This window comes from Acinonyx jubatus, chromosome B1 (assembly GCF_027475565.1).
Source record: "Acinonyx jubatus isolate Ajub_Pintada_27869175 chromosome B1, VMU_Ajub_asm_v1.0, whole genome shotgun sequence".
NCBI lineage: Eukaryota > Metazoa > Chordata > Mammalia > Carnivora > Felidae > Acinonyx > Acinonyx jubatus.
Genome location: NC_069382.1, coordinates 15,866,154 through 15,892,539, shown reverse-complemented (window position 1 = coordinate 15,892,539; position 26,386 = coordinate 15,866,154). Strand labels below are relative to the sequence as shown.

The window sequence follows — 26,386 nt, the reverse complement described above, 5'->3', positions numbered from 1 at the left end:
TTCACCACGCTGGCCTGGATTAAAAGGTGGGGATGATATGTGTCCATCCCTTTACAGTTACTCAGGGCTCAACGGCAATCCCTCCAATGAGTTAGATTACTGTAACGCTTACAAGAGACAGCATTTGGATGTCCCTCGTGACTCACAGAGGGCCATCACGTTCAAGAACGGCTGGCAAATGGCCCGGCAAAATGCAGAGGTCTGGAGCAGCACTGAAGAGACAGTCTCCCCCAAAATCAAATCTCGTAGTTGTGATGATCTCCTAAATGGTGACTGTGACAGCTTCCCTGACCCAAAAGCCAAGTCAGAAAGTATGGGCTCTCTGCTATGTGAAGATGAGTCCAAGGAGAGCTGCCCTGGGGCCTGGGCTTCCCCCTACATCCAGGAGGGCCGTGGTAACGGCAGATCGAGGCTCCGACACAGGTCAGCCCATGACGCCCCAGGGTTCCTAAAAATGTACAAGAAAATGCACCGCATCAATCGCAAGGATTTGATGAACTCAGAGGTGATTTGCTCGGTAAAGTCGAGAATCCTGCAGTATGAAAACGAACAGCAACACAAGGGCCTGCTCCATGGCTGGAGTCAGTCCTCCACTGAGGAGGTACCCAGGGACATGGTCCCCACTCGCATTTCTGAATTTGAGAAGTTGATTCAAAAGTCAAAATCCATGCCAAATTTAGGAGATGATATGTTCTCTCCTATAACCCTAGAACCCCAACAAAACGGTTTATGTCCCAAAAGGCGGTTTTCCATCGAGTCTCTGCTGGAGGAAGAAAGTCAGAGTAGACACCCTTCTCACGTACAATGCAGCTACGAGCCCAAAACCCTGGTGCCGATTCACATCGAAGTCACCAGTGACGAGCAACCGAGAACTCATTTGGAGTTTTCCGACAGTGACCAAGAAGGAGTTGTGTCTGACCACAGTGATTACATCCACGTGGAAGGGTCGTCCTTTTGCAGCGAGAGTGACTTTGATCACTTTTCTTTCACATCCTCTGAGAGCTTTTATGGATCCAGCCACCATCACCACCACCATCACCACCACCACCACCGGCACCTCATCAGCTCCTGCAAAGGCAGATGCCCTGCCTCCTACACCCGATTTACCACAATGCTGAAACATGAAAGAGCTAAACACGAAAATGCCGAGGAGCCCAGAAGACAGGAAACGGACCCCGGCCTTTCTAAACTTGCGTTTCTAGTCAGTCCCGTGCCTTTCCGGAGGAAAAAGAACTCGACTCCCAAAAAACAGGCTGAAAAGGCAAAATGTAAAGCGTCTGTGTTTGAGGCTCTGGACTCTGCCCTTAAAGACATCTGTGACCAAATTAAAGCTGAAAAGAGAAGGGGAAGCTTGCCAGACAACAGTATATTGCACCGTCTTATCAGTGAACTGTTGCCAGATATTCCGGAGAGGAACTCATCACTTAAAGCTCTAAAAAGGAGCCCCGTGCACCAGCCCTTCCACCCACTGCCTCAAGATGGTGCTATTCATTGTCCATTGTACCAGAACGATTGTGGGAGAATGCCTCACAGTGCCTCTTTCCCAGACGTGGACACCACCACCACCAACTACCACCACCAAGACCATGAGAGTGCACGGAGTCTCCAAGGTGGATGAGCTTTTCTTTCTCTGTCCCTGTGGTTCAGACACCCACCATCCAGCTCTTTCATTTTCCATTCCTACATCTCATCATTCCTAAGCTGTGAGACCACTCGGCATCATTATGTGTTTTTGAAGCAAATGCTTGTTGTGCAAACATGTCTTCCTGAATAGTCTCATTTGCCCATGTGATAATCGGACTTGACGTGTGGCTTAAAGTGATCACCAATTCACAAAAATTTATTCATTCAAAATCGAAAGGGAAAACCATCTTGTAGCTTAATGTTAGGGTTGAAACAACATACGTCGAAACAACCAGTTAAACTTATTTTATCAATTTAAAAGGATCCCATCAAGGAAACCATGATTGAGTATCAGTATCCTTAAGAGACTGATGACTCTTGTTTTGTCGTAAAATGAATCAAAACCAATAATCTAACAAACAGCTTTTACTTGGTTATTATATTAACTTTATAGTCACTCACTCAATAAATAATTTCCTTACATTCAACATCGAGATACTACATCCAAACACCCAGGAAGAAAAACTGAACTAGTCAATGTAGTAATTGATGGACAATGAAAAGAGAATAGGATTTGTTGAACAACCTTTAAAGGGCACATGGGATAAAATTTTTGTGAATACATCTTTAAGCTGTATAGACAGAAGTCTCATTTCCATCATTCAGTGTATTCATTTTCTTTTCCTTTCCATTACCTTATTTTCTGTTTCCGCTGAAACAATCTTATATTGACATTTGAATTAGGCCATTTAGGTTAAAAGTGACCCTCAACTCCATTTTCATAGATGGATTATCACCTTGGAGTGGCAATATGCGGACAAATAACAGTTCAAAGGCAGAGGACTTTTTTTGAGGTTTGTTAGGGGTTCTGATATTTTTTTATACAGGTTGTATACAATTCTCTCTCTCTCTCTTTTTTTAATTCTTAACAGACATCTGTTCACTATGTAAGTTTTCAGAAGCTGGAAAGAACATTCCCTGCTGGAATTTGGATTGTCAACAGTCTGCTATGCACTGGGCATTGCAAAGCGCTCTACACACACTATCTAATTAGCACTGGCACCAACCTAGGTGATAGGTATCATTATAAGCAGTGAGACCCAGGGGAGACAAGAGATTTAACCAAAGTCAGCTAGGGAGTAGGTAAGAGAAAAGAGATGCAAACTCCTAATAATTCAGTATTTGTAGTATAGAATATAATCTCTATAGGTTAAAAAAAAAGACAATGCAAATTTCATATTAATGTACTATATAGGTGACTCAATTGTTAGCGGCCACTGCACAAATTTGCTTTATTAGTATTTATCTTTGCTTCCATTTATACCATACAACACGCTTCCAAAACAACAAATTAGAATTTTTTAAAACAGTGCCTACAATTTGATATTTTCACTGATTGAGACGTCACAATTTAAGTTTATAATAAGTCCGCTACCTTTTCCAGTTTTTCAATATTGGATAATTCCAGCTATTCAAGTAAGTGTATCAACGATAATAATCACCTCTAAATTTTATGTACGGATAGAGTACCTTACTGAAACTTGATCTGAGAGGGCTTTGAAAGGCATTTGAAGGGTATTTGTCTTTTGATAACATACCCACTTTCCAATTTTGTTTAGCCCAATTGAAAAATAGTTTATATGCCATGGATTAGTAAAAGTGATTCACAACTTAATGATCAGTATGAAAGCTTTCATAAAAGTATTTCCATTTTAGAAACAGAAAATATATGGCACAGAATCTCTCTCATGCTTGAAAATAACTGAGTAAGTTTAACCTGAGATATTTGTGGCCATGTTACCTTACTAAATCTAAAGACTTTGGAATTCACAACCGACAGTTAGACATTTGTCCTTATATGTCATGTAACAGGTGTCCACCTGCTGTTAAATAGACAATTCTGTCTTATAGTCAAAGTAGTCACGATCTTTAAGTAATGTTTTCTTTTTATGAATTAGCATTTTTTAATTCCTTTGTAGCTGGATTTATTTTATTTTTAATGCTTCTTGTTAATCAATATAACTAAATCTGTTAAAGGGATAAGAGAAAGAATTTACTAATTTTGACCCAGTTATACTGGTAAAATTCTATAACAGAGACTACTGAGATATTCTTGTCTAGTTACATTTCCACATACAAATGTGTAAAGTATAAGAAACCATTAAGAGATACTTATAATCATAATTTGGGAATGTAATTATTTATACTGTGCTTTCAGATGAACAAAAACAATTCAGTATTTCATAAGCAGCGTAGCAATCAATAGGATACTTCCTGTTTAGAGAATTTTTATCCCTTTGCTTCTTGGAATAAATATATACTTTCTGATAAGGCAGTTGAACAAAAGGGAAGGCAAAAGATAAAGGCCTTTTAAGCCTTCGGATGACATCTTAAAACTCAACAACTGTGTAACAACGGGGTGGGGGAATAGAGGGACAGAGTGTGTAGGAATGGGGCATGGGGAATGGACACAACCATAGTTCTGCCACCATCATGCTTTATTTTTCTTTTTCATTACTACATTCTTAAATTGTTCCATGAGATGTCTTAGTTTTTGTTAATTGTTGCTATGTTCAAATTCTCCATCTTCTATAGGCCCTATAAAAGTCATTATAAGTTTATCGATTTTCAGTAAGAGAGAGAGTGTGTGTACGCATGAGTGGTGAAGAGGCAGAGAGAGAGAGAGAGAGAGAGAGAGAGAGAGAGAGAATCCCAAACAGTCTCCATGCTGTCAGTACAGAGCCCAACTTGGGTCTCAAACTCACAAACCGTGAGATCATGACCTGAGCTGAGATCAAGAGTTGGACGCTCACCCGACTGAGCCACCCAGGCTCCCCCTGCCCTGAAAAATAATTACAAATTGGAGGCAAAAGGAATAGAAAGTATCAAATCTCTGAGGTGAGAAATCCCCCCCGCCATCACCCCGCGAGTATGAATTGTCTATACCAGGTGCTGCAGCATAATTACATCAGCAATGTAACAGTTACATTTGGGATTAGAACACTTCTGCAACCTCGGATATTTTTCCCTTTTGCGATGCTCTGGTTTTGTGTCTTCCATCACAACTTTATCGTTTACCTATGAATCTTATACCTACGTCTTCCATTGTGCTATGTCTCTAAATCCGAAGGAGAAAGCAGTTGCCACCAGGGACCATGGCTAAAAATGGTCGGCTTTTAATTATGTGAACACTCACTCTGACCCTGTCCTTTCCCACAGACCATGAGTCCCCTAGAAGTTACTCATCCACTATGACTGACCTGGGGAGAAATGCACCGAGGGAAAGAAGAGGAATTCCAGAAAAAGAGGTAGTTTGTTCAATAGCACTGGAGTCTTTTTTTCTGCAACGTATTTGATAAAGCACTTGCCAGCCAGAGTTTTTTCCAAAACCAGTAAAGAGCCCAGATCGAGAACATAAAAATGACGAGAGAGAAACTAGAAACACCTTCCCTGGAGGTTGAGCAAAGGACTCAAGGCAGCACGCACCCCGACCCTAGCTGTAGATGTCCCCCAACCGCGGTCCGGTTCCGGCAGCGAGGCCCCGCCGAGTCTTGACCTGACACCCGTGAATTAACAACCGTGCTCTGCGAGAGTGTTGAGCTGGGCTGCCCCATGGAGGAAGGAGATTTCCCAGTACAAATTTCGCCCCTGATGTAGAGGGGAGCTCTAGGTCATCGGTGTCACAAATCAATACAAATTCGACCTAATTTTTGCTGGCCTGCTTTTGTTGGAAAATCACTGCTCCTAGGAACCAGGTACCAGCTAGCTTTGTGCATGGTCCCGAGCCAGGGCTGGAGCTCAGGTTCACGCCGTCTTGGAGCCGTGAAGGTTTGACAGCAACTGAAGCTGGCCTGGGACGGGCAGCCGCTCCAGGAGAATCCCTACAGGTGTCTCCTGCAGCCCAGTACCCGTGGGACCCCCAAAGAAGTCAGGAATGTCCCAGGTTGCCTAACGTTCATGGAATCCCAAGGAAAGAGAGTGGGGTGAGGAGATAACTGAGAAGTAGAAAAGGCAGAGCTGAATCAGCTAGCTAGGGCGTGCAGGGTGATTGAAGGTGAGTGTGTGTCACATCTTATCACGACTAGAAGATGAACGGCCGATTTACCGTGTCGATAAAGAATTCCTGAACCCTCCAGGGAATGCAAGATGACCAAGCCTATACTTTGGGCCACACACTCGCTTCCCAATGAGAATTGGGCTAATATTTCCTTGCTACTATGTTAATAAGTGTTAGTAAAAGGGATAATGGCTTCCTTCGTGACTTTTTCCAGTCTTTTTATTACGATTCCAAAGGAGTTGTGTTAACACATAAGACACAGGGCAACTGACCCAGGAAAAGCCAGAATTGTACCTGGGAGAGATCCCTCTGGAATTGTACTGCAGTGTTCATCTACCTTAGTTTCTTTTTTTTAATTTTTTTAATGTTTATTTATTTTTGAGAGAGAGACAGAGACAGAGACAGAGACAGAGCACAAGCCAGGTAGGGGAAGAGAAAGACGGAGTCACAGAATCCAAAGCAGGCTCCAGGTTCCGAGCTGTCAGCACAGAGCCCAATGGGGGGCTCAAACTCACAAGCTGTAAGATCATGACCTGAGCTGAAGTCGGCTGCTTAGCTGACTGAGCCACCCAGGTGCCCCCATCTACCTTAGTTTCTAAGAGGAAATATGATATTCAGTAATTACGGTGAGCAAGCCATCTATTACACTCCTGTTATAGCTTAAATACCTAAGTGAAGAACTAATTGGTTGACTTATGAATTGCATAGAGGGTTTACATTATATATGTTTACTCACTCCTTTTGCTTTCATTTCTCTTTAATTCACATGAAATTGCTTTCTTGTAAAAAAAAAAAAAAACAATCCAAATTTTAAGTGAGCACTAACTGTTTACTTTCCCTTTCAGAAATTGCCTGCAAAAGCTGTTTACGATTTTAAAGCTCAGACGTCTAAGTAAGTAAGATAAATATTCATTATGTGACTTAGGTTGGCTTTAAATACTTTGGTAATACTTTAAGAGGTAAATATTCTAATGGGGTGTATTACAATATGGTCTAAGTCCCAATTCAGCGAATTCAGCAATCAGCTGTAACTAATGGTTCCTTCACAATTAATTGGGATAGGGCTAATTCTATTTTCATTTGTAATTTTCTTGAGAAACATTGGGTTTTAAGTGACACTGAACATGCTACTGCACCATGAGTTCAAAAGGATAGGGCAAATAAAACGGAATTAAGAATCTTGTTTTCGGGGCGCCTGGGTGGCTCAGTCGGTTAAGCGTCCGGCTTCGGTTCAGGTCGTGATCTCGCAGTCTGTGAGTTCGAGCCCCACGTCGGGCTCTGTGCTGACAGCTTAGAGCCTGGAGCCTGCTTCAGATTCTGTGTCCCCCTCTCTCTCTCTGCCCCTCCCCCACTCATGCTCTGTCTCTCTCTGTCTCAGAAATAAATAAACGTTAAAAAAAAATTTTAAAAAAAAGAATCTTGTTTTCTAGAAGTTTTGTGTCAAGAATAACATAAAAATACAGTGTTGGGGAATAATTAACACTCACTGGGAGAATTTGATAACACTTATTTATCCAACTATATCCAGGATAGTTTGTGGGATTGAAGGGTAGAACTGTATACAAAGATTCTTCGAGTAATATCTCCATGTCTTAACACTCAAAACTTGGAGATCCTGAGCAAAATTGTCTCCCGTGGTCCTTTTTTTCTTTTTTTCTTTTTCTTTTTCTTTCTTTATTTTTTGAGGGGGGGGGGAGAGAAGAGAAAGAGAGAGAGATAGAGAGACAGAGAGAGAGAGAGAGAGAAAATCCCAAGCAGTCCCCACACTCAGTGCAGAGCCCAAAGTAGGGCTGGACCCCACAGGAAATCATGACCTGAGCTGAAATCAAGATTTGTACACTTAACAGACTGAGCCACCCAGGTACCCTTCCTCCTGCACTCTTTTGATGTTAGTGTTTTCGTACTCCTTTGTTGCAGTATTTTTTTTAACCTTTGTCCTTAGGAACTTGTTCATCAGATGGGCATGCGGTTAAGAAAGGCTAGGGAGGGAGGCAGTCTCCCAGAAGTGTCATGGCCCATGTGTACAGACCTTATTTAAGAAACTTTGGTCTCCATTAGAATTGAAGATATTGAAATCATTGTACATTGGCATTAAATTATCCTTTGTTGTTTAGACGGAACATATATAATATATATATAATACATAACAAAATACTTTATTCATTAAAATGCATATTATATTAATAGTTCTAGAAACTGTCTCTGACATGAGACATGTAAAAAGATAAAATCACTCAGATTTTCATAATGCTGCTGAGATGGAGAATGAACTAAATAGGAAAATGCTATTTAGAAATTAAGATGTTGGGGCACCTGGGTGGCTTAGTCAGTTAAGTGTCTGACTCTTGGTTTCGATTCAGGTCATGATGCCACAGTCGTGAGTTTGAGCCCTGCATCAGGCTCTGTGCCCCCCCCCCCCCCCGTCTGTCTCAAAATAACTAAATAAACAAACAAACATTTTTAAAAATTAAAAAACAGAATTTAAGATGTCAAACGTGGCTTAAATCGGGTATTTAAAAAAATCCTGACGAAAGCTTACATCTTTTTTTCCTTTTTTGATGAGATAAGTAACACCTGCTTCGTGTCTACCCCCTTCTCGCCCTTATTACTGCTCTGTGGATATGGTGCGACAATGTGTCTGATGCATGCCGATTTTATAAGCGAGCGGTACAGAACATGTAAATGTCATTTCTTCTTTGTGACAAGCCATCAAAAGCTTTTTTAAATGTATGAACCCCTGAGGAATGACAGGGCATATGACACGGGAAAGGTATCCACCCAGGGCCCACCGCTTTTTGAGAAGGTTCAATAAAAAACAAGCCGTGAGAGAAAGGTGAGGTGTAGTGCAGAGGCGAGTGTTGGGGTGTTGATTGTGTGGCTGGATTTTGTTTGCTCCAGTTGCCAAGCCTGATGCCATCCTCCAAGGCCATGTCCTCCTGGTGAAAGCTCCGAGTCAGCAAGGGTTCCAGGCTTGCAAATGGCACAGCCCTCCTGCAGGGTTATCTGCACCCCACCCACCTTTCACCAAATCTTCCTAAGCCAACAGGATCTAATTGTGTAAGCCTTCAGGGAAGTCGATTCAGTAATCACCCATGGAAGTCATCCCATAATGTTAGTAAAAAACAAAAACAAAAAATGTTTCCCACATACCATAAATACATTTATCTGACTGCCGTTCAATCATATTCCTCTCGTTCTGTTTTTAGGAGATGTAAAGAGCACTCCCCAGTGTAGTTAACCTACTTGACACAAAAATCGAGGTTCTGGACGACTCACACAGCTTTAAAAGGCTCACACACCCAGAAGCACTGACTGTTAACAAAGGTCCAGCCACATTTTTACGTGCTTTTAATTAATAGCTAGATGTGGGTGCTTTTTTGTGCCTAACATCTTATAAACAAGAGACAGACATATCTGCTTTAAATAAACATCTGTCTTAAAAGCTACCTGTCTTTACCTGATGCAGAAAGTTTAATTTTTTAATAACACAGCTAACGATACAGCTCAGTAACTCACCAGACATAATGTCCCAATTGTTAAATAGGAAAAAGACATAAAACGTCATTTCCAGAGGTTGTCAGCAGCCACCATTCTAAAAGGGTTTGGGAGGGAGAAAGCAAGCTTACTATTAATGGGACTCAGAAATTCTGGGTCTGAGATGAGAGGGACACAGTTTTGAAAACTGTTAAGTGAGATTTCTGTCCTTTATGTAGAAGGCTTAAAACGTTTAAATACAAGCCTTTAAAAATAGAAAAGATTTCTTTTCATATTTGAAAGAAAAGGTTTTCTCTAATTGACTTGTTTTTTTAAAAAAAGCTAAGCTTCCTAGTCTCATTTCCAGAAACAAAACACACCTGGTACTCAGAAAGCTATTGGATTGCAAACATTAAATATTTTGTTTTTTGTTTTCTACATCAGGCATTTGCATAAAAGAAGGGAGTGCTGTATTTGAATGTAAGACTCCTTGAATCTCCTCTGTCTTTAGGGTTACTGAAAATTTAACACACTTTCAGTGTGAAGATTTTAACACTTCGAACTGTGCAATAATTCTTTAATTAGCAACAGTTTTTTATTTTTTTATTTGAGAGAGAGAGTGCACACAAGTGGGAGGGGGTTCGGGGTGGGCAGTGCAGAGAGAGAGGAGAGAATCTTAAACAAGGCTCTGTGCTCAGAATGGAGCCCAACTCGGAGCTGGATCCCACGACCCTGGGATCATGACCTGAACTGAAATCAAGAGCCGGACGCTTAACTGACTGAGCCACCCAGGCGCCCCTAATATGTAACAGTTTTTCAATTAATTCTTTTAATCAATGAGAAATACGCTACATCTGATATCCAGCTCTCTTCATGATCCATTCTGCACATATAAACGATCCAACTCAAGATTCTGAACTAAACATTGCAGAAGATTCCAGAATGGGGAGGCAGATGAGTAGGAAAGTAGGGCCCTTGGGAAAAGATGTGAAATAAGTGTCCTCCGACAAAACGTAATTACGAGGGCAAAACAGCAAACAGACAGTTACCTGGATAATGAAGCCGTCAAAAACAGATGCAGTGAGGATGAGAAGGTAGGCATGAATTAGCTAAAATAAGTAATGTTTTTATAGCTTAAAACTACATACCCACATCTACCTACTTAGGAAATAAGCAGGCATATAGGTTTCTTCTTAGAAATAACCAAAATGGAAAAGCATAGATGGTGTCCTGAAAATACTTTTACTTTTTAAAAACAAAAGCTAGAAAGAAGGCGGCAAGCAACCCGTGCATGTCTTTACACTTAAAACATGTTTATGTCTGCGCTCCATTGAAGAATAAAATCTTTTTCTTTTTTTTTTTAATTTTTTTTTAAGTTTATTTATTTTTGAGACAGAGAGAGACAGAGCATGAACGGGGGGGGGGGGGGGGGGTCAGAGAGAGAGAGAGACAAAGAATCGGAAGCAGGCTCCGGGCTCCGAGCCATCAGCCCAGAGCCCGACGCGGGGCTCAAACCCACGGACCACGAGATCGTGACCCGAGCCGAAGTAGGACGCTTAACCGACTGAGCCACCCAGGCGCCCCTAAAATCTTTTTCTTTACACAAAATAAATTCCTTATCAAGATATGCCAGTTAAATAAATGCCCGACAACCAGCTTCCAAGACCTGTGAATAAAAATTTTTCTGATGATGGCACTTCGGTGCTAAAGCTACTTATTCTCCTTATTGTAAGCTTTAGCACATCCAAAGGGGCCAGTAAGAAAGAGAGGTTAAGGTTCTGACTATCTCACTAGCTTCAGAACTAACAAGATCAGTGCAGAGCGAATCTATCATTAAGTCAAGCCTAACAACTCCTCCACAGTAAACTAATGATTACACAGCAATAGTCCATCCTTGCCTTTCAATTTCATGTCAGTTTGCCTGTGCCTTGTATCAAACACGAGGTTTCTATTTGTTCGTTTTTTGAAATCACTTTTAAAGTTATAAGTGAATTCTAAGGGTTTGCAACGAAGATCCTGATGTAACTGGGCTTGACAGATTATTCCATACTGAAAGTACATTTCTCAGCCAAGTACGGATCAAGTGAGAGTGTTGATCTTAAGAGTAATGGCTACACATCAGGGGCGGGGAGGGGGAAACCTAACCCTGAAACGTGTCTCTTCCAGGGAGCTGTCATTTAAGAAAGGAGATACTGTCTACATCCTCAGGAAAATTGATCAAAATTGGTATGAGGGAGAGCACCACGGGAGAGTGGGCATTTTTCCCATCTCCTACGTGGAGGTAAGTCCTACCCCTTCCCTCTCCCATGGCTGCTGTTTCCAAAGTCGCCACAGATCAAGAATAGATAACTTTTTTTCCCTCATAGAAACTCATGCCTCCTGAGAAGGCACAGCCTGCAAGACCGCCTCCCCCAGCCCAGCCTGGAGAAATTGGAGAAGCTGTAGCCAAATATAATTTCAATGCTGACACAAACGTGGAGCTGTCGCTGAGAAAGGTACCCTGGCCGTTGTCGTCAACAGTGCTTTTGAAAGGCTGTGTATTTCCAAAACTAACATACGTTATCGATTTCCTTGGACGTTTTTGTGTTTCCCCCATGTGCTACAAAAGACTCTATGAGGCCACCCTGAGGCGCTGTTACCTACCGCTCCGTGTCCTTCCAGAAGAGGCCCCTGGGGGATGCACAGCTTCTCAGAGAGACTTTCCCTCCAGGCTTAGCATGGCAGGTTCCACGTCTCCTCCAAGGGGCGCCTCAGGCTGAACAGCCAGGAGCTCTACACGTGGAAACATCAAAAGGAAAAGCACTTTCATACACTTCAAAATATTGTTTGTCCTGCTGCCTTATTATTCAAATTAAAAAAAAAAATGGGTGTTTCAACATTTGCTTTTATCTTGGAATCCAGGAACGGTCCTAACGTAATGAAGGTACTTCTCCCTACAGAGCCTTTTTGAGGAGACATTTTTGTGCAGCGTTGTTCCCCTGATCAGCCTTCTCTAGGCCTCATGACTGACCCAAATTTCACTAGCAACCGATCCAATTCTGGTATCTTAATAATATCAGGAAGAACTCTTTTTCTCATTTTTTAATGTTTAGTTATTTATTTTGAGAGAGAGAGAGAAAGAGAGGGCGTGGGGGGGAGGGGTAGAGAGTGAGGGAGAGAGAATCCCAAGTAGGCTCCGTGTTGACAGAGCCCTATGTGGGGCTCGAACTCAGGAACCGTGAGATCATGACCTGAGCCGAAACCAATCACTGGATGTTTAACTGACTGAGCCACCCAGGTGCCCCCAGAAAGAACTCTTTTTAATTTGTTCCTGCGCAGAAAGATCAAACGAACTATCTTCATGGTTTGCTAAACCATCACATTCGTTTGTTTGAGGTGACCACGTGTCTGCACAGAGTACAGGCTAGAGAGTCACAGGCAGGGTGGTTCTAGAACTTCTTCGCCTACTGGCGAATCCCTTAGCCAGGGGCAAGGAAGGGAAACGACACGGTTCTTGTACCGGCAGAACCTCATCCCATTCTCCCTTCTCGGCCCTGGTTCTGCATCATCAACCCATTCTCCTCGTCTACCCTCCCAGCGGCAACACAACATTCCATGAACCATCCCGGCTGATGTTTCATACTATAAAGAGCAGCTTCTGCCAGTGCAATTTATAGCTCCAGCAACAGCCTGGCAACAGCAGTGTGCTGCCCAGAAAATCAGTGCAATTTCAACATTAGGGAGATTTACTTTTCCTCAGTTATGTTCTATGCAGAGGCCAATCAGAATGGATAGTGAGTGGTGTTACACGATCTTGATCCAGACCAGGTGGGTGTCGGCCCTGGGCACAGCTGTGGATTATCTAGGGTACGTCCTTTGCCCCATCCTGCCAGCCTTACTCTTTGCTCCTGCTTACCACACGTAGATCAAGAAAGCAAAACGGTATGCCATTCAACTTCCTCCCTTCCGGAGCTTGACTTCCATAATCCATTTCAGATACACAATCACAGCGAGCTGAGTTGCACTGTTTTGAAGCTCTTCCTGCAGAAGGTCATTTCCCCGAATCCTGTCAATGATAGGATAACGCTACTGTCATTGAGGTTTTCCCTGTTAAACTATTCTGCTTTTTAAACTAACCGATACAAGTCATTTCACATGGTACTGGTGTGAACATGTGTAAGCCCATTCACACAAACCAAGCATCCTTAGGGGAGATTCTAATGTCATCGATGAATGATTACGTATCGTACATGTGGATAATCTGTAATTTGGGAATGAGCTCAGAGCCTTCATTTTCATTCCCCTGACAAAAACAAACAACAAACAACAATCATAACAGCTGGAGGTATCAAACTTTCCCAGATGGAAAGCTATTGCTTATTAGAAACCATTGACAATTGACAGTTTTTATGTTACCACATCTGTATTTATAATGCATTTTCCTAATATTCATTGCAGGGAGATAGAGTTATTCTTCTTAAAAGAGTTGATCAAAACTGGTATGAAGGTAAAATTCCAGGAACCAGCAGACAAGGCATCTTCCCTGTTTCCTATGTAGAAGTTGTCAAGAAGAATACAACCAAAGGTGCTGAGGACTACCCTGACCCTCCAATACCCCACAGCTATTCTAGCGATAGAATCCACAGCTTAAGTTCAAATAAGGTAAGAAGACATCCTAGCATATTAGTGTCATGTTTGGGAGCTTAATGCAAGATCATCGACATGGGATGTTAGGCATAGACTAAAACATCATACCTATTGCAAAGCGACAAAATGTACATGTTATGTTTCTGAGTGTGCGTGCCATGTCAAGTCAATATAATTGAATCTTTCTGAGGGGTGCTAGCACAAAGGTTTCATGCTTGATTTTGATAATTTTATTTTCAAAGTAAAATACTGAAAGAGAAAACATTAGCATCATAAAATCCTATATGATATAGGTCTGTATGTATGTATGCAATTATAGCTGCTTTTTGAAACTCAATTTTTTCTGAAGCTTGATTTTATTTTTAGATATGCATGTTTTACATGGATTCTATGCAGGTGTAAGTAGTATATATAAGTATAGAATGCATTGATAGGTAGTTAGATAGATCCCAAAATGGTTTATTTCAACAACATATGGTAATTGAGTTGACAAAATTCTTGAAAGTCTTGGGGTATTTTGATACAGAAAGAGAGAAAGTAAAAATCTTTAATTAAGGTCTGTCAGTCAGTTTGTTTATTAGTTTGAATGAAAATGTCATTCTTTCTTAGGAGTCCTCAAGTTTATTTTAGTAGGTTTAGGATGATTTCCACTGTCTCACTAGAGCCAGTAGCTAAAGATAATTACCTTTCTCAACATGTAGTTTAAAAGGGACTTTGCTTCCTGAACTGGTTGATTAGAAAAGGCTATTCCAAAAAAAAAGGAAAAGAAAAGGCTATTCTACTCTCTTTACTCACAGTGTGAAGTTGTTCTTAATTTTCTATTGAATTATATATAATATGTTGTGTTCTTCTCATGGATGGTATTTAGGGATTTCTGTCTCCTTTTCATTGACTTTCAAGTGTAAAACTTTAAATTACCAAGGAATCATTTCCAAAATATTGTAAGTACTTCCCAACATTTTAAACATTTTGTTTCCCATAACTTACTGAAAATTGTAACTGAGACCAAGGCTGGGACATGGAAAACTAAACCATTTGGCACTAGCAAAATAACATCAACATCCCAGACATGAAATCATTTCATGTCCCAAAGCAAGAGAGCATCCCCAGTGACCTAAACTACTCCTTGAAAATGAGTCTACAAGGATTTTACATATGTAAATGAGCTAAGAATCTACTATCCGAAGAGAAGCATTTTCTTTTAAAAGGGCATTTTATTTATTCTACTCTTTGAAGACTGGGTTTCCGTTGCAGGGTAATTGCTGTAAATCCCTTATCACTGAATAATAGAACAGTTTGGCAACACTGGGTAACAGAACGGTAATCAGATTGTGTCTGGTTGATAATAAAGTTTTCCAGAATCTTCTTTAGTAGGTTGACTTCACTACCAGAGCTTAGCGTTAGAGAGCAACATCCTTCCTTCAATAGTTCCTACTGATAAAAAGAAAATATCAGAACCTTCAACCATATATTTGTCTTATTTACCATTCAGTCATCTTAAAAAACTACCAGATGAATTTCAAAGCAACTGCACCTTCAAACAAAATATTATAAGAAAGAATAGGCATTTATCTAGAAAGCCTTATTTAATATTTAAGAAATGCTTCCATAATGTCTTAATACTGGTAATGTAATACTGTAGATCACAGTGTTTTAATCCTTGTTGTGGATATGATTTAAATGTATTTTCACTTTCCTAAACTTTTTCTTAGAATACCAGATTTTATGTTTTATAAATAGAGAAATTTCACTAAAAACTAATTAGTGTTTTATTCTCACTGCTGGGAAGAAAATATGTTGTAAAGCTTATGTCCATAATTTGAAAAAACAAAAAGTGCTTAATGATTTCGACCCATCTGGTAATCTATGATATCATTGACTTAATAAGGGAAACTTCTCACTAGTGTTGAACTGGATCATTTTCAGAAAAAGAACTATAATATACTTCTAAACCATGACATCCAAAATACACGAAATGTCATGTATCCTATTTTCTAACTGGTATTTGCAAATAGAGGAAAGAACTCATTGACTCATGCATCACTCTGACACATTCAAATCACATTTCCTGACATACTATCTTTATTTTAGGGGAGATCCAAATGGAAGTGGATACCATTTCTGATATTTCTGCTTTTAGTGTAGTTGAATCCAATTCGAATGCTTTAGGGAGGAAAGGTAATTATGTGATTTTTGTATTATAGGTATGTTTATGTTATGTAGGTATCTCAGATACGTAATTTGGCTTTTTGCAGAAGCAAGTCCATTGTAAAGCTAAGCACCTGGAAACTGTTAACATGTATACTGGCAACCGTCGTGGTAACTGCACCGGAGTAGTGGCAATAATAGTGACAGTGGTAGTCATGACAATGGTGGGATTGATTGAAAGATCTTTCTTCCTTGTCTACATAGTATTCCTGACCATGAGAGAAAATGAAAGCGAAAAGTAATCATCTAGAATTCTTATGCGTTTCACAGAGTTTCAAAATCTGTTATTCTGTTGCATAACAAAGAGCATAAGATAGAATGCTGGCCAATAAGAGAATTTCTCTAGACTATGAAATGAGACTTAGGTAATTTCTGTCTTAGTAAAAACTGAACATAGACAGGACCTGCTAGGGGTGGCTATCTATCTAGTAACAGCCCACATGTATAGTATCACTTTACATCAGGTGCTAGGCGGACTAAAGACCACCTGAATCTTCTGTTAGGATGCTCACGTGAGTTTTGTGACTCTTTGGCTTATATACCCCCACCCCAAGGTGACAGGACATCGTATTTCCTTTAAAAAAAATAGCTAAATAAATTCTATTAATGCCCCATTCCTGTTAAAGGACACAGAAGTCAAAAGTTAAGTGGCCTTAGGACCAAGAGTGCCGAGTGCATGAGTGAGGTCTCATCCTAAACAACCAACGAGAAAATGCATCTCCAAAATCTTCCAGACCCGAACCATCTCCCTGGAGAGAATGACAGTAAAATGCCATCCACCAGACTGTCAAGGCCTTCCTACGTATAGCATGTAGCATTCTTTCCAGTTCAGCAATAGAATGTCTTAGAATGTTTCTAGGCAGCCCTTCCAGAACTACTTTTAAGGAATTTCCATTACCATTCTGTGTTGTTCAATACATCCAAAATATACTGATAATAGTAAGATCCACTGAAGTATATTTTTACTTCAGGAGATTAAGTTTCATAAATTATACTCCACAGGTTTACATAAAAGAATGGGAGTCCTAGCAGAAGTTTACTCCCGTTAAAATCATATGTTCCCTTTCTATGTAAACATTTACTTTGGGTTTTTTAAACCTTGAAGTAGTAGTTATCTTTAGTTTCATTCTGATCGGGGGTTTCTGTTCTTGGAAAATATTTTTCAGAATTGATTCACTGGGAAATGTATCCATGTATAATGATGTAAAAATATTTTATGCCATACGCTATAATTACGTTGCAAAACGTAAGTGAAAAAATCATGGAAGTTCAAAAGATTTGGCACTCTTACAGGCAGAAAGAACAGTAAACAAATTCAGGGAATAAGAAAAGGTTTCGTTATTGGTTTTCATTTTACAGGAACATTATTTCAGAGTCATATGTGAAGCCTAGTTTAAAAGAACTAATCCGCGGGGCGCCTGGGTGGCGCAGTCGGTTAAGCGTCCGACTTCAGCCAGGTCACGATCTCGCGGTCCGTGAGTTCGAGCCCCACGTCAGGCTCTGGGCTGATGGCTCAGAGCCTGGAGCCTGTTTCCCATTCTGTGTCTCCCTCTCTCTCTGCCCCTCCCCCGTTCATGCTCTGTCTCTCTCTGTCCCAAAAATAAATGAACGTTGAAAAAAAAAAAATTTAAAAGAGCTAATCCACTAGATAAAATCACTTAGGGATTCACTGTCTGACCTTCTTATCGCTACTACAGCTTTACCTTATCATTTGACACCTGAGACCCCTTCCAAATACTAGGAGAGTTTCATTGTTCAGATAACCTTCCGGTTAACATGCAAAGGATTTTATTTAAATTCCGCAAAAATATCCACAAATCGAGACCACAGCGTAAAATATGTTTCTATTCATTACCACCACTTCCCTGCATTTCTCTGTCTCTGTGTTTTGATGTATGATTTTCTTGGTTTACATTTTAACCTTATAATCCCTGCTCGTTTCTAAGTTGGCTTTCAGTGAACCAGCCCCTCCTCCCACGCACAAAGCTTCACCGGGCTCAGCTAGAACAGCCCAGGGGCGGCTGCGTCTGACAGCCGAGTGCCCACCGGCAAATCCTTTGACCCCAACACCGCCTCACTCTCTGGACAGTTTCTTGGATGAATTGGAGAAGCTTGGTGCTTTAACCTTACCAGCCGACCAAGCCAAACCAAATATCCTAGAGGAGATCATCCTCGAGATTAAGGAGGAGCCCTCAGATCTCCTCCCCTTGCCTCCAGCATCTGCACCTGCCAAATCCCCTTCTTCTCTGCTGCCTTTCCCCCGCTCAGGGGTGACCTCAGCTGCAGTCCGGCCTTCTGAGGCAACACCACTTCAAGATCCCAGAAAGACAACTCAGAACAAATGTGCAGGTTTGACAAAAATACGAAAGGGCTTTGGAGGCCCTGAGAAAGTACCCGAAGTCCTAGGTGACAAGTTTGTGGCCTCTGCACACACTAATGTGGCTCCCTTGCCCAAAAGTCTCCCCGCCATCGGAGAGGAAGATGAGGATATCTATGAGGGGTTTCTGTCAGGCATCCGAAGAGGGCCAGAGTGTCGAGAACCGGATGCCTTGTGGTGTGCCCGCGACGGCACAGAGGTGACACCGAGCCTGCACATCGAAGAGGAGGAAGAAGAGAGGCAACCTGACGGTTTAAAATATCCAGTAGCCACCCCCACAGACCCTAGGATCCCTAAGGAAGACAGCAGTGCAGTGAAAACCAGTACTGAGGTATTTTAACCTTGCCTAATTACCAAAGAACTAACCCGTCTTAACTATATTTAGCTAGTACAGTTAATCACATTACTAAACGTCAATTTTGGCATTGCCCTAAAAGGCTTCCTCTTAAGAAACACAAGCACTATGTAAGTTGGGGGTGGAGGGGTGTATGGAAACTCACCAAATTTTAGTAAGATGATGTAAATGTCTGATGTCATTCCATTATTTGTTTGTGACTAGAAATTCATATTTTAAACAGTCTATAATTGATAGTCTTCCTGACTTTTTGTTATTAATAACGATAGCTACACAGTTGAACTCTTACTGAGTATCAGACAGTGTTCTAAGAACTCTTCGTCAATGAGATGAGTTATCTTATTAGCCCCACTTGAGAAATTAGAAAACTGATACACAGAGACACGAGTCCAATTCCAATGGCAGTTTGTAAAAAGGGAGAGAGACAGAACCAAAAGGCACGCCGGTACCCTTTTAACTCTCGGAAGAAATAATTTCTTCAGGTTGGTGACCACTTAAGACTACTAATGCATTTTCATCTTACAGAGAATCTTGAGCAATGATTTTCATTAGTAAAGAGGGGACATACCCTAAATCTTTAGTTTGTAAATTTTTCTCTTAAGACAAAACCAAAACTTCATTTCTCACATATATGTAACCTGTAATTTAGAAAGAAAATACGATTACTGGCAAATACTGAAATTAGGAAACAAAATGTTTTATATCATGCTACTCTGCAGTCACTTTCCCCCATGGATCGTCTATTTTAAAATCTTAGAAAACAAAAATAATTTTTGAAATCCCATAGTTTTCTATTAAGACCTTGCCAATAACAAATATAGAGGCACGTGGCCTGTACTACAGGACGTTCGTGGGCTTAAATAATGATCAGTGCCCATGAGACCCCTGGACATCCACAAAACCCCGAGGCTTGGCTAGTTCCTCAACCAGGAGAGAAAAGGTCATCTGCACAAAGAACCCAGCCATGCCTGTATTTGTATAAAATAAAACAAATACACTACTTAGCAAAAGAGATCATTCGTTACAGAAAGTCAAGCATGTTTCTAAGTCAGTTATTCAAATAGCTGCTGGCACACATCAGTTCCCCGGCTTTGTAACTAACCAGCTAGAAATCGTAATCTACTTTACAAGCAAGTAACAAAGAGTCATTGCAGGTTTGTAGTTTTTCCTTCATGTTTAGAAGCAGCCATCCTGTAAATATATTCTAAAATTGCAGACTATGGGGGGTTCTTCTGTCCAGCCACCCACATCAGAAAAATGATCACAGTTACTGGGGATTTTGGGTCAAATTCGAAAGAAAAAGTTAAGCAAGAATTTAAAGCAAGAATTTGTCATAAATGTCACTTCCCAGGGCATTTGGTAACTTGAACATTATTCAACTTTGGGGGATATTCTCTAAGGACCACATAACCTCATTCTGGGCACAAGCATAATCACATCTTGTCTTTCCTCAATCTTTAAGCCGCCTTCATTTTCTCCGGGAGATCGAACGTCTACACCTTTTCCCAGCTGTGTCCTTCCCTCCCTTCCTTTCCATTCTCCCTGGGCCTCTGTCTCTGACTTGGCCTCTACACTTTCTCAGACTACCCAGCCCTACACACCTCCCCTTCTCCCTAAATACCCTTGTCAACAGGAGATAAGTTCACCAAAATTAAAGGTAACTGCATCCCGAGTGTGGTTTATTGCATGCCTTTAAATGAATTTTATTAATTAGATGTATTTAGATTTGTGCCATCTCACAAGCTCTAAGAAGCCGTGTAAATATTGGTTGCTAACTTTTAACATCACTGGCCTGGCCTCTCTCCCCAAAACTTAAAAGACACGCTTGCATACCCAGACTCAATTTTACATAGAAAAATAAAAAGCGATCATTAGGTATTTGTTTGGAGAACCATCCCATTCAAAGACATCGGCTTGGTGCCTGTCATCTCCTGTCACTTCTCCATGGGCTCACTGCCTCCCACGTTTCTCACCCATCAGCAGGTTCAGCAGACCCGGAGGGCAGGATGATCTTCCGTACTGTCTCGAGCTCTATTCTTCCACAAAACTGAAGTAAATTAATGAGGATGCAGGAATGATACGCCCCTTGGTTAACACTTAACAAAGCACCCAACTCAGAGCCTTGCGGGCTGCCACTTCTCACTTTCAACTCCCCATAAGGACACCAGTAAAAAAGACTTTCAACAAGATTAATGACTGGCCCTGGAAAGACATTTAAGGACAACCACAGCATGAAATGACTCCATCACAGAAAAGCTTGGCTTCTGCAATCAGCATGATCCTGAAATCGCTTCCTTTAGACAAAAGCTGATAGACTTCAAATAACAACCCATCCTCACATCCCATGTTTTGAATGTGGATGAGAGCCTCTGCAGTTAGGGGAAAACTCGAAGGCTCTGGTAGAGTCGAGTTTCTTTACCAGGAAGCACCAACACCAGAGAAATGCCATCTGCACGGTACTCCCAACTCCCATCACTAACCCCATCCAACAAAATAGTCCCATGTGAATGTGAATTCATCTTATGTGTGAAAGGAATTTTTGAAAAAGTGGAATAGTTTAAAGACTAGTTGCTCTTTGCCCTTTGAGATTTCATTTTGGCCGGCATGAAATAATTAGGAAATGAAAATAATAATACTTTAGATATTATCTAAGACCAAGAATTTGCCCCGCCCCCCCGCCCCCATTCCTTCTGTGGTTCTCTTTTTAAGGCCAAAGTATTTATTCCCTGTCTTTCCCTACTTGTTCTTTAGCCCTTAAACTTAGTCAATAAATGGCTAAATAACTTTAGAATCAGTTCAGATTTTTAGAATTTAGAGAGATAAAGATCACTCACTGCCATTGTACTATCAAGGACAAAACCAAGATTTATGCAAGTTCATTCTTTAAGAACCAAGCTCAACTGATACACACGTTAGGTGTCAGTTGTTTGCAGAATGGTATGAGAGAATGGACATATCTACAATAACAATGTTTCCAAAGAATACTTTTCATAACTACATCAAATAACTAACTCCAGAAAAATGAAGTGGTTTTTTTTCTCTATTTTATCTCATACTCAAGAGCAAATGATAACTTTATATCCCCCACTGAGTTTTTGAAAACCTTATAAATGTCTTCTTCTATTCATTGGAAAGATATAAGTTGATGAATTCGTTGGTGCTTATTGTAAATATAAATGCAAATTGACACAGCTGCAAATCTCAGGCCATTATTATAGTTTAACCCCACGTCTGATACTGATAAACTGTGGAGGCTTGAGTCCTCTAAGAAGCCTTCGTATTTCTTCCATTTCAAGAATGTTACACGTTATGCTCATTACCAAGAAAGTAACCCTGCACTAAAAGCAAAGATAAAATAAAATTTTAATAATGTTTTAGTAGGTATAGCATAGTATGCACGAATCATTACCCTTTTATCAATCCTTATCAACCATTTAATGCACTTTTATTCTTTTAATAAGATTTAATGCAATTTTACTCCTGTGAAGTATCTTCTGAGACAATGTAAACCTGTCATATCCAAACCAAAATCTTCCATAAACGCAAAATTCACCAACACGTTATAGATGACAGAAGGCTGAAAATGTACATATAAATTATGAGCAATATATAAATCAGAAACCAATATCTTCTCTTCTATTTTGAACATCTTTTTTTAAATAATGGTTTCTCATAATAAAAATTCTCATAATTCTCAGTTCTCCTATAAGCCGAACTTCCAATTCCATCTAAGAGACTTATGGCATGTGGACTCTTTATGAAGAGACAGAAGGACTCTTCTTTGGGCTTCTTCCAAGAAACGCAATTTTTGTGGGCCCATTGGGAAGTCTCCTCACTCTAAAGCCATCCCATCAGAGAGTGACCCCCTTGAGCACGGTTTCCAACATGGAATTAAGCCCTGATTCTTCCTAACATGTTCAAATGATCTTTCCAGCTGTTTGTCCACATCATTCTAACAGCTAAATGTCTTTTTTCCTCTATGAGCCTTGAGGTTTGTAGAACCCCTCCCCGCATCAGTCGAAATGGGGACAGCTGCTGTGCCAAAAAACTCAAAATAACAACAGCTTAAACAACATACAAGTATATTTCTCTGGTACCTAAGTGTCGGGCATCCAGGGCTGGTATGTGGCTCCAGAATCAGCAGAAAACCCAGGAGATTCCATTTTATTTTTGCACATCATCTCCCCAGTGAGAAGCCTCCACCGCCTGGTCCAAAGTGGTTGCACCAGCTCTCGCAGCCCCTTCCTATTGTGTATCCCGTCTGTCAGAACTTATCACATGAGCACATTTAGATCCAAGGTAGACTTTATTCAGAAGGTCCATGTGCCTATCAGGATTCTAGGACGGAGGACAGACAAGAAAAGAACGGATACTGGAGCACATCAAGCATTCTCTGCCACAGCCCTTTAGAGAAAAATGCTTAATGCATTTCGTATCCACAGACTGCAGATTTGAGGTCAGTCATTATAAAAACTTTCTTCAGTGAGAGTTTAGAAAATCATGTTTTTATTGAAGAGTCCTTTTTCTAGTCCCGCCGAAGTTCCCATAAGGGACTCAAATACTTGTCAAGGACAAGTGGTAGATCCTGTCCACTACTGGAAAGAAAATAAAGCATACTCACACACAAGAAAGGTTAGCTTATTCACTGTCCTATTAAAAATCTTACTTTGGAAGAACGCCCAAATAGTCACAAGGTGGAGTCAGGACAATATTCAGTATTTAATTATATTTCACCATTTTCCCCCCAGAAAAGCCGTGTTTTCTTCCTCTGTGTTTTGTCAGAAAATTTGCCCCGACAAGCAGTTGAGACTTTTTATGAAACTTTATGGGTATTGAGTGAAATTTCCCTCTATTTTACCTTGCATCTACTCAAATGTGCACACACACACAAAAAAACCCAGGTCCAATCTGAGGGTGTCTTGAATCCCACTGTTAAACATTCTATTAAAGGCGTACAAATTCTTGTATGTGTTCTTAGCCATCGATATCGCACTCAAACATCGTCTTTGGCCGGCTTCTCTCTGAAAGTCTTTCTCTGCTGTGCCTGTTGAGTTCCGTATGAAAGCGGCACCTGACGCCTGTGGCGTGAAACCTACAGGCAGCCAAAGAGCTGTCTGCAGACTGGTGAACCCTTCCCGCTCTGCTGCTATGCAAGAGTTTGGCATGCTGCGTGCGTGTGCATGAAAAAACAAAATCAGGAAAGCTTCTCCTGAAGGCTGTAAACCGAAGACAAGAACTAACTAACCTCTTATGGCTTTTCCAGGCTGACTTAAAAAGCGAGATATTTGTCTTGGGTAAGCCTCCGCGTAGCCCAGTGATGTCTAGGAGACACTGCAGCTCACCTGTCAGAGGGCTCAGCGGTTCCCACAGGGTAGGGTCAGAACGCCCCACCTTGAGCCAGGCACCCTGGCCATTCGCCCCCAGTGGGTGGCTCCTCCTTAATTGTCATTGCTGTGCTTTGCCCGTAAAGTAGGGCCAGAGATACCCTTGAGACAAAGTGACCCCAACCATGATGAGCTATGAAATCAGATCAACACAAAAATCCTCTGCTGTCTTTAAGCAATGTGTTTTCCTTTTGTGTGTGTGTGTGTGTGTGTGTGTGTGTGTGTGTGTGTGTGTGTAAGCTTTCCAAAATCCAAAACGTCTGACCAGATTCTCATGGTACAAAGGAGGGCGTAGCGTATGTCGTCTTCTACGTCCGTCTCAGGCTTCCACGTTCTCTGTAAATCGCTGTTTTCCAGTTACGGTTTTTAGTGCGAAGAATAAGGCTGCTACCAATCATATACTGAACTCGCACGCTTCCAGTGATGTTTGCTTCTGTGGCATTCCGTTTATTTCAGTTTCTTGTTTTGTTTTGTTTTTCCCTTTAAATCCACGATTCTTGTGGCGAAATACCCTGTTGCTCTGGTGATGTGTGCTACATTCACTCCATGACGCTTTTTAAGCCAATGCTACTGCCCTGGACTCCAGATACTCCCAGGCTCTTGACAGCTTTGATTGAATTTAAAGGTGAAATTACTTTCCCCTGTAACTCTTTGGTTCTGTAACATCACATCAAAAGCGCTTTCCTATGAATGGGTTGTAAATGGTGTTATCAGTTCTGGGGAAGGCAGCCAAGGCTTGTAGGGATTTCCATCTCCTCAAAAGTCAGTCTTTTCACCATTTCTATTTGATAAACCCTGGTTTAACCTCACCTGGTCTATTACATGACTATGCTTTGCAAATATTTAAGGGCCCAATTGATTGCAAAGAGGATTTCCTTTTCTACTTTCAAAAAATGTAGATACCTCTCTGTGTTTATGCCAATTTTGTGCTTTTTGCTTTGCATAATGAGACCTCGCTTTGTTTCTGAGGTAGAGATTTAGGTTGCCGTAGAGAAAGAGGAATGTTGATTTGAAGGGATTCTTAGACTCACTCACACAAGGGCCTTCTAGAGCCAAAACAAAAAGAAAGATTTTTCCACAATTAATGTGGCCCAGCCATAAATTTCCCACGGGTCAATGAGATGCTATGTTTTGGGTCACCTCAAGTTTTTTTTCTTTGCCAGATGTATACATTATGTACTTATATGTGTTTGGGTGGAACATACATTTTCTATATTCTTTAGATTCATCCAAAGTTGTATACCATCATTTAAGAAGGAAAAATAATCCTATAAACATAAACATGGGACTGTTATTAGGGGAATGTCATCGAATTCTGGTTGGCAAATACTACACCTAACATTTTCTGGAAAAAAACTGACTGAAAAACTCTAGAAGTGCTTGTAACTCTTTCAAATATTCTTCCACATTAGTATTTAAAGTAACAGCCAATCCTCACTCAAGAATCACCAAATACTAGATAGAGCTACCAGAAATGCCTCTGCCGAAGCACAGATAGACAAATCGCTTCTGGACAGACTGCATCTCCCCATCTGAGCTAGGCAAGTAGATGTTTTACTGAAACCAGAGATTCTAGGATATTTCAGACCAGTTCCCTTATGGTTAGGTTGGTTCTGGCTTTGAATATTAGCGTGTGCTTAAAACTTGTCCCATTTGTATCTGCTTTTGATAATTTAAAAAAAATAGCTACACTAAAAGAGAGACAGAGAGGAAAAAAAAAAAAGATGGCTACATTGCCAAGGAAAAAAGTTAAATATTGAGGATTCCATGAAAACAACATGGCGCTTCATTGGGTTTTCCAATTTTACTATACTCTTAAGACACATGTAGGACTCTCTGAATGTCACAAGTGTATATTCTATATTGCTCACAACACTGCTAATAAGTTATGAGTAATGAGCAGAGTTAAAACAGAAACAAGCACAGACCTAAAATACGGGTGGCTACACAGAGATCTTTTCTCAAGAATTTAAAACACGGGAAGGGAAGTAGGTAGTCAGAAAGACACATGAATATCTATTCCACAGCGTTCTGTGGTCTTTAAAGTAGCCTTTCAAAACGAATCCAGGCTGAAGGAACGAACTTTGTGAGAGAGCTGTCCGAAGGCAGAAACTTTTAGCATGTTGCTTCCACTAATCACCATTCGGTGGCAATAGAGCGCAAATACGTTACAGATCTTTTCCTCAAGGTTTGCGCCTTATAACACCAGGGCGGGGGAAAGGCAAAAGATAGTCTCCTAAGATAATTGGCTTGAGTATCCATATAGAACATAAACACCTGCC

At 40.8% G+C, this 26,386-nt stretch overlaps 2 protein-coding genes across 26 annotated transcripts in view; one reads left to right on the top strand and one right to left on the bottom strand.

The window, feature by feature from the left end:
- Positions 1 to 26,386, bottom strand: part of CB1H4orf47 (chromosome B1 C4orf47 homolog) — a 533,217-nt gene that overhangs the window by 336,645 nt on the left and 170,186 nt on the right. For both annotated transcript variants that reach the window (XR_008295851.1, XR_008295850.1), the window contains 2 exons: positions 13,050 to 13,199; positions 11,798 to 11,926 (listed from right to left, as the gene is read on the bottom strand). The gene's annotated coding sequence lies outside the window, so the exon portion shown is untranslated. The remainder of the gene's footprint in view (positions 1 to 11,797; positions 11,927 to 13,049; positions 13,200 to 26,386) is intronic.
- SORBS2 (sorbin and SH3 domain containing 2) overlaps positions 1 to 26,386 on the top strand; it is a 221,302-nt gene that overhangs the window by 182,943 nt on the left and 11,973 nt on the right. For 11 of the 24 annotated variants that reach the window (XM_053216307.1, XM_027077169.2, XM_015080392.3 and 8 more), the window contains 5 exons: positions 4,843 to 4,931; positions 6,526 to 6,572; positions 11,321 to 11,435; positions 11,521 to 11,649; positions 13,592 to 13,795. In XM_053216307.1, the coding sequence (XP_053072282.1) occupies positions 4,843 to 4,931; positions 6,526 to 6,572; positions 11,321 to 11,435; positions 11,521 to 11,649; positions 13,592 to 13,795 (584 nt within the window). Of the gene's footprint in view, positions 1 to 26; positions 1,611 to 4,842; positions 4,932 to 6,525; positions 6,573 to 11,320; positions 11,436 to 11,520; positions 11,650 to 13,591; positions 13,796 to 17,934; positions 18,697 to 20,182; positions 25,808 to 26,386 lie in introns of those variants that run through there. The other 13 variants (XM_053216306.1, XM_053216288.1, XM_053216292.1 and 10 more) reach the window with 3 other exon arrangements.